The sequence below is a fragment of the Erinaceus europaeus genome, chromosome 5 (assembly GCF_950295315.1).
Source record: "Erinaceus europaeus chromosome 5, mEriEur2.1, whole genome shotgun sequence".
NCBI lineage: Eukaryota > Metazoa > Chordata > Mammalia > Eulipotyphla > Erinaceidae > Erinaceus > Erinaceus europaeus.
Window position 1 is genome coordinate 119,980,401 of NC_080166.1, and position 13,329 is coordinate 119,993,729.

Here is a 13,329-nt window from a genome sequence, read left to right on the forward strand (position 1 = left end):
GCTGTTTTCCCTTGTCACCCAAGCCCACTAATCTAAACATCTTTTATTTGGCAGGAATTATTTTAGGAACAGGAAGCAGCACACTGTTTATCGAGAGAGTCACAGAAGAAGATGAAGGTGTCTATCACTGCAGAGCCACCAACCAGAAGGGCACTGTGGAGAGCTCAGCCTACCTCACTGTGCAAGGTAAACAGGGCTACTGAGAGTCACCAGAAACCACTCAGACACTAATTTTCCTGTTTGTGTAACTTTCCACCTCCTTGTCTCCTGCTGCCGCCTTAGGCAAGCCTTCTCCTGAAATCCCAGGCCCTGCGGGAAGGGACAGTCCACTTCCACCCAGTGTGGCAGAGGGGGAGACGCCACCACCAGTCTCAGTAGGGGGCCTATTCTCCAGAAACTGGGGCAGAGCTGCTGCCAATTGATGCCCTTAGAGATTGGTACAGGTGGCCACGCCTGTATCAAAGAAGTCAACAAGGATGAAACTGGGTGCAGAGGGGCGGGGAGCCAGGGGCACCTGCACACTGGAAGCCACTCCTCCTGTTTCCTCTCCCAACTCCTGAGAATTAGGCCTCGGCTGCTACGCCAAGTGTTTTCATAAGCTGGTTTTGAACATGAAGTCGGCAACAAAATATTATCACAGAGAGGCAACACATAATAAACAAACCTCACTGAAGAAAAACAACATCCCAAGTGTTTCCTCTGTATAGGACTCAAGTGTGTGAGCAGCAAAACCCAGTAAGGCTGAATCCTACTTTGGGCTATGGCCATGTGGCTCCCATTTAAAAAAACAATTTCAGACTCCCATTTCAATTCTTCAGTGTGAGAATCATCCAAAACACAAATTTCACAGCTCCATAAAATATCCAGGGCTGGCACCCCTTAGATATAAGTATCTGTGGAATGCTGAGGTCTCACATGAAAAGATGGAGTTTGGTCAGTAGCCTGTTTGCAAACACTTAGCTCCAGGGTGTGTAAGGACTTCTGGGGAAAAAACCAGGAGAGAAGACATTCTAGAGTCTATGTGGTTCTTCTCCCCTGGAAATTACATTGCAGGCTACAGTCTCAAACTGCACTATGACTCTGAGAATTCAGATTCTTTTAAATGGAACAGCCTCCCTGCTCTTTCACCAGGAGATAATTTTAGTACCAATCAAACAATCAAACTGCTTGGCCACAATTTCATACTTTCAGAAACAGCTGAAATGAGTATTCTCCAAATACTTTTAGTGATGGTCCTATTTGTCTCCCAAATAATTGCTTTCAAGTATCCTTTCAGTCCACCTACTTCTACATGTGACAATAATTGCTGAGCATTCATCTCTCCATACCTCTCAGAGGGCAGTTCACCTATGTTTCAGTAAGAACTCCAGATGCAACCATTAGTCAGGGGAGGAAGCTAGAGCTCAGAGAGTGAGGAAGACTCTCATCCTCGGCCCAGGAGGAGTTCCCCCACATCCTCGTGACAGACCTATAAGAGGCAGAGCCATCACTAACACTTAGGTGTGACACCCTAGCTAGGCAATGGCGAGTCTACATTGGGGTCAGCAGTGGTGGGGCACTTGGCAGCTTGAGAACCCTGGCCTGAAGCAGGGACTTTTTAAGTGATTCAATAATGATTGACAAGATTGTAGAAGAAGAGGGGTACAATTACCACCACCAGAGTCCTGCATCCCATCCCCTCCATTGGAAGCTTTCTTGTTCTTTTTCCCTCTGGGAGTATGGACCCAGAGGCTTGTACGCAGATGTCTTGGTCTCCCCAAAGAGTTGATACTTTTTTTTGGCCTTTTTCTGCCAAGCTGACCTGGGGTTACCAGAAGCCACACAGCTTCTTGGCACCTGTGAGTTTCCTCTCCCCACAACACGTCCACTGTCCTATTTGTCACATGTCTGCATGCCAGGTCCACTAGCTGGCCTCTGCCAGAGCAGTGACACAGTGGGGCCTCTTGGACTGACCACTGATGAGCTCAACTCACTCCAGAACGCGGCCTGGAAAGTTCTTCGCAGGCTCCTTCCCTGCAGCCACGCCTTCTTTTCTGTCCCTCCCAGGCAGACTAGGAACTTTCTGTGCTCCGGGGGGACCGCTGAGTTTTCTCTTCCCTGCCTGCCCACACCTTGCTTCTTGGGGCTCGAGTCAGCATTTTAGTCTGTCTTTTGCTATTATTAAGCACTGGCAAACTTCATTGCCTGTTGGATTATAAACTTTTTAAGACAGGTGCTATGTCCACTATAACCTTGTGTCATTTATCTAGTCTAGTACCTTGCAGAAGCCTAATACCTACTTAGTGCTTTTATGTACAAACATAACCAATTTCACAAACTTCATAGTATCCAAAGGTATGTGCGGTACTATCTCCAGACTACAGATGGAAAGATGGGGCTTAAAGGGGTGACATGACTATAGATGGCAAGGCAAGAGCTGGAGTCCAAGTCTTTGTGAACTGCAGAAGCATTCTACACTTTGTTTTTATTTATGGCCCAGAACCTTAAAAGACTTCATAAAAGACGTACATAAACATGTACGGCATGGTTCTGCTGCTCCTGAGGACAGAGTGAAAAGGAAAGACACCGCAGCAGTGCTCCACCATTCACAGGGATTACACTGGTGCCCCGGTGTTTCCATGTGGTGCTGGAACTCAGACCCTTTACATGCTTGGTTCTGGCCTGTTCTTCAGCTCTTGGCAGCAAAAGTCAGGATCGAATTAAGCTTGCAGACTCTCAGCTGTCCTATTTCTCTCTCTTTCATCTGCTTTTAAATTTCCTACACTTACTCCTTTTCCCACTAGTAGTAAGCTTTTCTGAAGTGTTAGTGCTAAGAATACTGTCACCACCACTGACAATTCTAAAACTTCCTTTCCAGTGGCCTATAACTTTTGCTTTTTTTTTTCCTCCAGGGTAATCACTGGGGCTCAGTACCCTCACTATGAATCCACTACTCCTGGACGCTATTTTTTCCCTTTTGTTGTCCTTATTGTTTATTGTTATTGCTGTCATTGTTGGATAGGACTCGAGAGAGGAGGGGAGACAGAGAGGGAGAGAGGAAGACACCTACAGACCTGCTTCACCACTTGAGAAGCCACTACCCTGCAGGTGGGGCTGGGGGCTTGAACTGGGATCCTTGTGCCGGTCCTTGCACTTTGTGCCATGTATGCTTAACCTGCTGCACTACTGCCTGGCCCCTAGCTGTTGCTTTTGAGAACAGGGGAAGGAGGTATAGCTACTTCCGTTGCCCCTATCAGCTGCCACTTGGATGAGCTCGGACCTTCACCCCTTGACATCCTTTTACTCTCCCACCCGCCCACCTACCTCCCCTCCCACACTCTTGTAGCCCATTCCAAATCTAGAGTGGTCTTTGAAAATGGTTTCTCTGGCATCATGCTGCTTCCCTGCCACAAACTTGGCAGTGGCTCCTACTGGCCCAGCACCCTCACTGGGCACACAGTTCTCTCCCCAGGCTCCTTATCCAGCCTCACCGCTGCACTGTGAGCACACCAGCTATGCCGCCAGACAACTTGGGATTCCCGCACACCATGTGCTCCTCTGGCTGTCTGCCTTCCCACATGGCTTTTCCTTAGTTGGAACAGCCCTCCTCCTTAGCCTGTTCTCCCCCAGACAGTCCTCCTCATTCTTTAAAACTCTTGTTTGCTCTTGTTCCTCCTCCTCTCCACCTGGCCTCTTGCCTCACCATCATTTTCTTTCTGTGCCCATAGTACTTGGCGTGTACATATAGTGCAAAACACCTGCTTATTAATCTTCTATTCTAGAGAACTTAAGAACAAATTGAGTGAGAAGAAAAAATCATCGGTATATTGCTGAGGACACTAGAGAAAAGACAGATTCACTTGGTTTTCAGCTTAACACTTACTTGTCCCCAACTCTGCAGGACCTGGAGGTATAAGATAACCATAGTGCATTGGGAAACTAACTAGGGAGAGGATTAAAGAGTACATGAAACAACTAGAGCCACATAACCAAAAACACTTTGAACTCCTCCACAGGGTTTGCTAAAACAGTTAGAACACACTACCCGATGCTCCTAGTCAGGATGAAAGGAGTTCAGAGACACAGGAAAGGACTCAGAGGGGCCAGGTGGCGATGAATCTGGCAGAATGCACACATAGCATGTGTGAAGACCCAGGTGCCACCCCCCACCCCCCTGCACTTGCAGGGGGGCTTCACAAGTGGTGAAGCAGTACTACAGCTGTCTTTTCTCTCCTGCCCTCCTATTTGTTTCTATTTAAAAAAAAAAAAAGAAGAGGGTCCGAGCAGTAGTGCAGCAGGTTAAGCGCATGTGGCGTGCAGCACGAGGACCTGCTCAAGGACCCTGGTTCAAGCCCCTGGCTCCCCACCCGTGGGGGGAGGGGTCACTTCAAAAGCAGTGAAGCAGGTCTGCAGGCATCTATCTTCCTCCCCACCTCCCCCCCGTCTTCCCCTTCTTTCTCGATTTCTGTCTTGTCCAACAATAGCAATGGCAACAATAACAACAACAACAAGGGCAACAAAATGGGGAAAATGGATTCATAGTGCAGAGGCACCGAGCCCCAACAATAACCCTGGAGTAAAAAAAAAAAAAAAGGGGGGGGGGAGGTGTGGAATGACGGGAGAGGTAGTGGAATCATCGCAGGCACCAAGCCCCAAGGGTAACCCTGATGGCTAAATAAATAACAAAATTGAAAGGACCTTGAGGATGAATTGATCTCAAGAAGAGGCCTAGTCGATATCAGGTCGGAAAGGAGGAAGAAGACAGAGCATTATAAGGAACTCTGGACTTTCTTATGCTGACACATTAAGAACTCTTGGTGACAAGAGTTGAAATATTTCTATTGGCTGGTCCATTGAGCCTTCTGAGGACCTGGTGCTACCAGCTCTTGGCTCACACAGCGTTAAACCCAGCATCAGCTAGAGAAACAGTGGCTGGCATGCACTTTGTGCTCCTTTCTACCCATGGACAGCTGCTGTGCTTTGTGAGTCTGTGTCTGCTTGTTCTAGTGTTTCCGCTGTCTCTGTTGCTGTATTTCACAAGTTTCTGCTTTCAGAGGAAACCTATATTCAAACTCTCTGCTGAGAAAACCACTGACCTGGGTTTTTCAAGCTTGCCTGTAGCATTTATAGAAACGTACATAAATGGGATCATAGAGTAATGACAGGATAGTAAAGGAAATTGGTGTTAAAAAAGACAACATGAGAGGATTTGACTATTTAGATATTTAAGCTTCACCTTGAGGAGACATTTAGCTCTCTTGTCATGACTCCATAACAGAAGATAACCAGAACAAAGGAACAGGATTCAGCTCCAAATAGGGGTTTAGTTTTGCATCATGTGCGCTTAACCTGCTGCACTACCGCCCAGCCCCCAGGGGTATAGTTTTTAATGGGAAGAGTTTCTGAAAATGAGATGGGTAGATGCAGTACCTTGAGTGGGAGTACTTTGGGCTCACTGAACGAGAATTTAATTCTTGGAAGCTGTCCTGAACAGCTGAGTGCCACAGCTGGCTAGTGACTTTAATCACTGGCCCAGGCTTCTTGCTCTAGTGTCCAAATTATTTTCCTTATTCAGGTGGCTCTGAAATAACCCCTCATTTAGACTTGATTTTCTTTATTTTTTTTTTAATTTATTTTATTTATTTATTGCCTTTTGTTGCCCTTGTTGTTTTATTGTTGTAGTTATTATTGTTGTTGTCGTCGTTGTTGGATAGGACAGAGAGAAACGGAGAGAGGAGGGGAAGACAGAGAGGGGGAGAGAAAGATAGACACCTGCAGACCTGCTTCACCGCCTGTGAAGCGACTCCCCTGCAGGTGGGGAGCCAGGGTTTGAACCAGGATCCTTATGCCGGTCCTTGTGCTTTGCACCACCTGCGTAGACTTGATTTTCTATTATATGCATGTTGAGCCTTCACACTGGCCTATCTAGTCAAGTTGAGTTTAGGAAATGAAACAAGGCAAATGAGTTCTGTCTGTGACTATGTTTAACAGATTTTTAAGAGGTCCATGAATTCGCCAGGAAGGAAATTGTCTGCTCTTTTTATTTCCCTTGAAAAAGGCTTCTGATACTTCTAAATAAAACTGTGTTATTTTTGTATCTGAAAAGGATGAGTGGACGGTGGAGTCAGAGTAGCTTCTTTAAATAATCACAGGTCTTGTTTGGTTTGGACTGAGCACAGGAGCACATGAGCACACATGGAGCTCTCCCAGGGGAAGTTCTAATATTAAAGACAACAACAAGATAGTTATTAACCAAAATAATCTGACATGAGCTCAGCTGTCAAGAGCCCATGAAATTTAGTAGAGCTCTTAGAATTAAAGTGTGACAAAGTCCCATCCAGCGACTTAAGATAAATTCTGCTTTAATTACAGCTTTAAGTAAAAAGCACAGTGTATTAAAAACAGACACTCTAGACAGATTTATGCCTTGCTGTTGAAATCTAATTTCAATAGCATTTCTAATTACACAGAGGAAGATAATTTGATGGCTGCCATTTTGTTTTTTTGGAGGTTAACTTGATGGATACAAAAGTATGGAAAACGCAATGTCTGTTTAAGGTCTTATCGTCCTATTACTTGAAGTAGCATTACAGGTGTGATGTCTACACTTTGTTCACAACAGTTACCTCAGGAAATGACTCCAACAGCAGGGACTATACACTGTGCTTTTTAATAAAATGCCAAGAGTAGAGAGGAGGAGGAAACCTCAAAACAAAATTGTCTTGGGTCTCCAGCTCCTCCTTTTATCCACCATTGACTAGTTTTCCATTTTTATTTCTCCTTTTTCTCCTCTGTTGGGGGGGGGGGAGGATTAATGGTTTAGAGTCAACAGTAAAATACAGTAGTTCATACATGTGTAACATTTCTCAGGTTTCCATATAACAATCCAATCCCCTTCTAGGTCCTCCTCTGCCATCATGTTCCAGGACCCGAACCCTCCCCTCCTTCCCTCTCTCTCTTTTTTTTTTAACTTTCCTCTGGCCCTTGACTGCCCCACACTTTAGCTCCTCTTCCTAAATCCTGCCCCCTAATTCACTCCCTGATGTAGGAAGGATGTGATAAACTAATTCACATGAAGATGTCGGTGATTGATGTCACTCCTCTGGGGGTGTCTGGGGTGTTGGCGATGGATTTCCCAGGGAAAGAACAGTGCTCCAACAGAGAGAGCAGCTAGGATGGGAAATGCATGCCTCTGTCCTTCAAATCTAAACAATGACAGAAAGCTGGCCTTGATCAAGAATTCAAAAAATGGTGATGGAATCCATGGAAGATGCTTTGACATCTTTGATGATAGTTCCTGGGGTCAAGTTATTCAAGCTCAAAAAACCATTAATCTGCATTCTTCCTATGGAGATGGCATGACACTCCATAGGGACTCAAGGAGCTGGCTGTCAGGCTTTGTTAAGTAGGTTTTAGACTCTGTGAGGACCTGAGAATGTGCAGTTTTCGTATCTTTTAGGTTGCATATTGAGTAAGCACATTTTAAACATGTGACATGTAATAGTTGACTTCTCTTTTGCAATGATTTGATGAGGGTTTGCTCTGTGCAAGGGAGAGTGAGAGGCATATAGAGGTTAAGAATCTAATCAGGAGTAGTGGTCCAGGAGTTGGTGCAGTGGATAAGGCACTGGACAGTCATGAGGTCCTGAGTTCAATCCCCGGCCCCACATGTACCAGAGTAATGTCTGGTTCTTTTCTCTGTCTCTCTCCTCCTACCTCTCAAATAAATAAACCTTAGGAAAAAAAGGGTGGTGCAGTGGATAAAGCATCGGACTCTCAAGCATGAGGTCCTGAGTTCAATCCCCGGCAGCATATGCACCAGGGTGATGCCTGGTTCTTTCTCCTCTTATGTCTCTCATTAATAAATAAATAAAATCTTAAAAAAAAAAAAAAAAAAAGAATCTACTCTAGGGTTACTCAGCTAGAAGTGGCAGGGCTGGAAACTGAGCCTGTGGTCACCCTTCCACTGCACTGCTCTCAGTTGGGCCAACTGTTCTGCATTAGCTGCTCAGATGCCCACGAGCCACGGGCATCCTCCACTCTTTTTTTTTTAATATTATTTTCCCTTTTGTTGCCCTTTTTATTGTTGTAGTTATTGTTGTTGTTGTTAGATAGGACAGAGAGAATTGGAGAGAGGAGGGGAAGACAGAGGTGGAGAGAAAGACAGACACCTGCAGACCTGCTTTACCGCCTGTGAAACAACTCCCCTACAGGTGGGGAGCCGGGGACTCAAACCGGGATCCTTACACGGTCCTTGCGCTTTGCACCACATGTGCTTAACCCACTGCGCTACCACCTACTCCCCATCCTCCACTCTTAATGCATCTTTTTTGTTTGTTTTGTCTTATTTATTTATTTATGATAGAGGAAAGAGAACCAGAGCATAACTCTGGCACATGTGATGCTAGGAACCAAACTCAGAACCTCATATTGGCAGTTCCATCACTCTAGCCACTGTACCAACCCCCCAGGCCACTTGGCTAGTTTATCTATACTCTATATAGACAAACTGTTACTCTGTTCAGTAAAAGAAAATCACCAGGTTCAAGCCCAGTCCCCACCTCACTGACGGAAACTTAGATGCATGGTTTCTTTCCCTCCCTCTGTTTTGCTGTATCTGGAAAGATCAGCCCAGCAAAGTGGAACCCTGGAGGTGACCATAACAAAATTTAATAATTGCTTACACTGGGTTTTACAGAGCTCACCTGTGAAGGAGGGCACTGTGGCCAGGTCACCACTGTAAGGATGAGGAAGGTGGGGCACATTCTTGGTCTAAGACACAGTCATTTTACAGTTACATAAAGGCTTCCTTTCCTTTTCCAGAGGGAAACTTGTGCTCAGTCTTTAAGCGGAGGCAGTTCTGGGGCCCTGGTCTTGTCTTAGGGACCTTTCCTTTAACTTCTTTGGGAGCACTGCCTGTTTATGCTGTGGAAGCAGAGTCACCTGCCTCTGCTGCTGACCAGAGAGCTTTGTGCATAGAGCGCTCCATGTCAGGGTAGTGTTCCTTGGTGCTCACTGCTGGCACCTATCAAAAATTGCAAGAGATGGTGGCTGCAAGCGGCCCCACCGCTCAGCTCCAGACAACCTCCAACTCCATCCCTCCCCAGTGCTACCTGTTGTTCTGACCTCAAGAGGTACTGTAGAAACCTAGAGGGATAACTGACAGGGGTCCCTGTGCACCACCACCAAGAGTAAAATGCACCCTCACCCATGAAGCTTCAAACATGGCTGCAGTCCTGTCAGTAGCCCAGGTGCAACTAGCCTGGTACGGCGTCCCGCTGCTGGCCTTTCCTGCATATTACTGCAAGGAGGCCTCTGCTGCCACTGTCCGCCCGCACCCACATTCCTTGCTGGCCTCCTTAGCCTGCCCACATGTGCCACTGAGCTGCTTCATGGAATGAGTCCTTCAGCCGTCACAGGAGAGGTGAACTGAGGCTTGGTCAGGCCGACGTGTGGGTATTTGACTTCTGATAACCAGTCTCAACTGTGTAGGAAGAGAGACTGTGTCACATAATGGTTATGTAAAAAATAAAAAGACTTTCATGCCAGAGTCACCAAAAGCCCCATGTTCAATCCTAAGTGCCAGCGAAAACCAGAGGTGAGAGACTATGGACAACATCTATCTAGGAAACACCCTACTAGTTACCTTTCAAATGAAATTTCAGCCAGCCTCTGAGATAGAGCAACGCTAGCATAAGATTGTGTCAAATTCTAAGCTTGGTTTTTGATTAGTGGTAATAGAATGCTGGTGGCTCTTTCCCATCTAAGAAACTCATTTTGATGATGTCTGTCAGCGAGCTGGTTCCTTAGATGTCTATGTCTGCAAAGGCACATGTGGTCCCACTGAAGGACTGAGCAAGGACTGTGGAATTACTTGGGGGTTAGCTTCCTGCCCTGTGGAATGCAGTGGGAACATTCCCACCAGAGGCGAGGGCCTCCCCAGAGCATTCTGTGCAGGAGGCGTCTGCAGAGGTCTGTGCAGACAGTGCCGTGTCTCTAGATGCTGGCAGCCCAGGGCCTGGGACCCTGAGCAGGTCTCAACCAGAACCAGCCTCCAAAAACTTTGTTGCAGTATAAACCAGAGAGAGAGGCAGTTCACCACTAGATCTCTCACTGGGGCACAGGGAAAATCCATGAGCTAACCATGTTCCCCTGGAGAGGATGAGTAGTGAGAGGATTTTGCACACTTAGAAACAACTTTAAAAAAAAAAGTTTAAGTTTTTTTCTTTTATTTATTATTGGAGAGACAGAGAAATCGAGATGGGAGGGGAGATAGAGAGGGAGAGAGGCACCTGCAGTCCTGCTTCACCATTCGAAGCTTTTCCCCCTGCAGATGGGGACCAGGGGCTTGAACCCAGGTCCTTGCGCTCTGTAATGTGTGCGCTTAACCAGGTGTGCCACCGCCTGGCCCCTACGCTTAGAAAGTTCAAGGAAAGGAGTTGGGCGGTAGCGCAGCGGGTTAAGCGCAGGTGGCGCAAAGCGCAAGGACCGGCATAAGGATTCCGGTTCGAGCCCCCGGCTCCCCACCTGCAGGGGAGTCGCTTCACAGGCGGTGAAGCAGGTCTACAAGTGTCTTTCTCTCCCTGTCTCTGTCTTCCCCTCCTCTCTCCATTTCTCTCCTATCCAACGACGACGACATCAATAACTACAACAATAAAACATCAAGGGCAACAAGGGAATAAAAAAAAAAAAAAGAAACTTCAAGGAAGCTCCTTTCAGTCAGTTAAGGAGCTTCAGGGAAAACAACCACAAGCCGACGAGACAACAAATGAAACCACATTTCCTTCATTCCACCCCAACTTTCAGAACACCGCCATGTACCAACACTCTTCTGAACACCAGGGAAGCCACAGGGACCAAGACGGCCAACTGTCCTGCCAGCTGTTGTCTCGCTCATGACCTGCTGAGAGCTGGCTGTATCAGGCCGGGTGCCAGACCAGGCCCTTGAGCTTCATGCTCGGCCAGCAGTGGAAACCATGTGCTCACCACAGTAGCACTCCAGGACTGGAATTGCACCCGGGCCCCCTGGAAGCCTTCCTGGAACTCTTTGGTGATAGATAATGGACAGCATCATTTCTCCAGTTCAGGGACTTGGATTTCAATCCTGGTTGGGGGAGGGGGAGCGGTCAATAAGGGATTCAGGTAGAGGAGGAAAGGAACTAAATGTGTGATCTGGGGGTCAGGCAGTGGCGCGCTGGGTTAAACACACATAGTATGAAGCGCAAGGACCTGCGTAAGTATCCCAGTTCGAGCCCTTATCTCCCTACCTGCAGGGGGCGGGGGGGGGGGTCACTTCACAAGTGAAGCAGGTCCACAGGTGTCTGTCTTTCTCTCCCCCTGTCTCCTCCTTCCCTCTCAATGTCTCTATCCTATCAAAAAAATAAAAATTAACAAAATGACCACAGGAGCAGTGGATTTGTAGTGCAGATACTGAGCCTCAGTGATAACCCTACAGGCAAAAAAAAAAAAAAAAGGTGATCTGGAGGGCCAGGTAGTGGTGCACAAGGACCCAGGTTCAAGCCCTCAGTCCCCACCTGCAGGAGCAAAGTTTCATGAGCAGTGAAGCAGTATTACAGTTGTGTCTCTTTCCCTCTCTATCCAAAATAAATAATATTTAAGAATAAAGTATAACCCACCTCTCATCCAAAATCCTTTCGGGGGAGGGGGTGTCTGGCAAGATCTCCCTGGCAAAGTGGGAGGAGAGAGGGTGGAGACTGAGGGAGTCATTGTCACGAGAATTGATGGAGCCTTCCTTCAGGCAGTGATGGGACAGACAGGAAGTGATACTTCTGTGAGTTGTGGAAGTAGAGGGAACAGGACTTCCTGAGTGACTGGACAGAGAGAAAGTGTCAACTTCCCACCTTGTCTAGAAGGGGCTCTGTGGGCTGGTCTGTTCCCTGTGGGAAGTGATTTCATTCCATTTGGCGACTGAGTGAGAACAAAGGAGGGAATGGCAGGGCCCGGTGGTGGTGCACCTGCTTGAGTGCACATGTTACAATGCTCAAGGACCTGGGTTCGAGCCCCCAGCACCCACCTGCATGGGAAAAGCTTCACGAGTGGTGAAGCAGTGCGGCAGGTATCTCTGTCTCTCTCCCTCTCTATCTCCCCCGTCCTCTCAATTTCTGGCTGACTCTAACCAATAAGCAAATAAAGATAATAAAATAATAAAATAGAGGGAGGGAATGGCTCCAGCACAGGGCACATGTTCTGATGGCACAGGGCCTTCACTGGCTCCAATCACCTGCAGGGCCTGGCTCAGACCCAGCCACCGCATCGAGGGTCCTGTCCTGTCTCCTGCATATGCTATGCTCACCTTCCTCTCTCCATCAGTATTCTCTCATTCCCCAACACTGCATCTTCACTCTGACTCTTCCCCTGCCTCAGAAGCCCTACCCTGCTCTCATCCTTGGAGACACAAAATCCATCATTTCAAATGTCATGAGGGGGGAAAAAAAAAACTCCCTCTACCTCCAATGTTTGTTTAATCTTTTTTTTTAAAGTGTTTTTATTTATTTAAATGAGAAAGACAGAACACTACTCAGCTCTGAGTTATGGTGGTGCTGGGGATTAAATCTGTTAATGTACATTTTTCCATATTTGCCTGCAGTCTTTTGGTTGTGAGCCCCTTAAATGACAGCCCCCTGCCCCCTCCAACCCTGAACCTACCTTGCTGTAGGACTCATATGCTGTGCTTGAACGAAATCAAAGAGCACTCAGGATAAAGCCCTCACTTCTGCAGAGAAGCCATTCTGTATAGTGTGGTTGTAAGGGTTTGTTCAGTGAGATGATCCACATCATTCTTTCTCAGGAGGAAGTATCACTTTTTCTTAGCCTAATTTAGTGCTAAGCCTCTGCCTCTTCTGAACGAGGTAAAAGGAGCAAGTCCCTATGGTAGAATTCCTGGGAAGTTGTCCTCTGGGATCAGTAATTAGGGAACCAGAGTCCCAGCTCTCTGAGGGCTGCCTTTACAAATTCCCAATATTCTCTCCTCAGAAGTGTCACTGGAATACTGAGAGGCCTTTATTTTTAGCTGTGAGGAACAGTGCTCAGCTTTTTATGTCTGTGGTTCTGGGAAGTGAGGGAACTGGGAAGAACTCGCTTCTACGCTCGCCTCTCCCCTCTCAGTCCCTGAAGGCCGAATGCTGAAAAGGCCAGACATGGAGGCCCAGAGGTGACCTGGCTGCATGTCCCGGGAGTGAGCAGGTGGTAGTGATGGTCCTTGAGTCTTGTTTTTATTTTTTTAATCTACAATGAAAAATTTTTTGAATCCCAAAGGAGCCCATTTACATTTTTTTTCTTTTTCTTTAGAATTTCCTCTAAAGCCTTTAGGGAAATAAGAGTTAACATATT

General features: G+C 46.9%; 1 protein-coding gene across 1 annotated transcript in view; it reads left to right on the top strand.

Moving 5' to 3' along the window:
• Positions 1 to 13,329, top strand: part of FLT1 (fms related receptor tyrosine kinase 1) — a 186,610-nt gene that overhangs the window by 125,671 nt on the left and 47,610 nt on the right. The window contains exon 15 of the mRNA XM_007522390.3: positions 55 to 186. Within this exon, the coding sequence (XP_007522452.2) occupies positions 55 to 186 (132 nt within the window). The remainder of the gene's footprint in view (positions 1 to 54; positions 187 to 13,329) is intronic.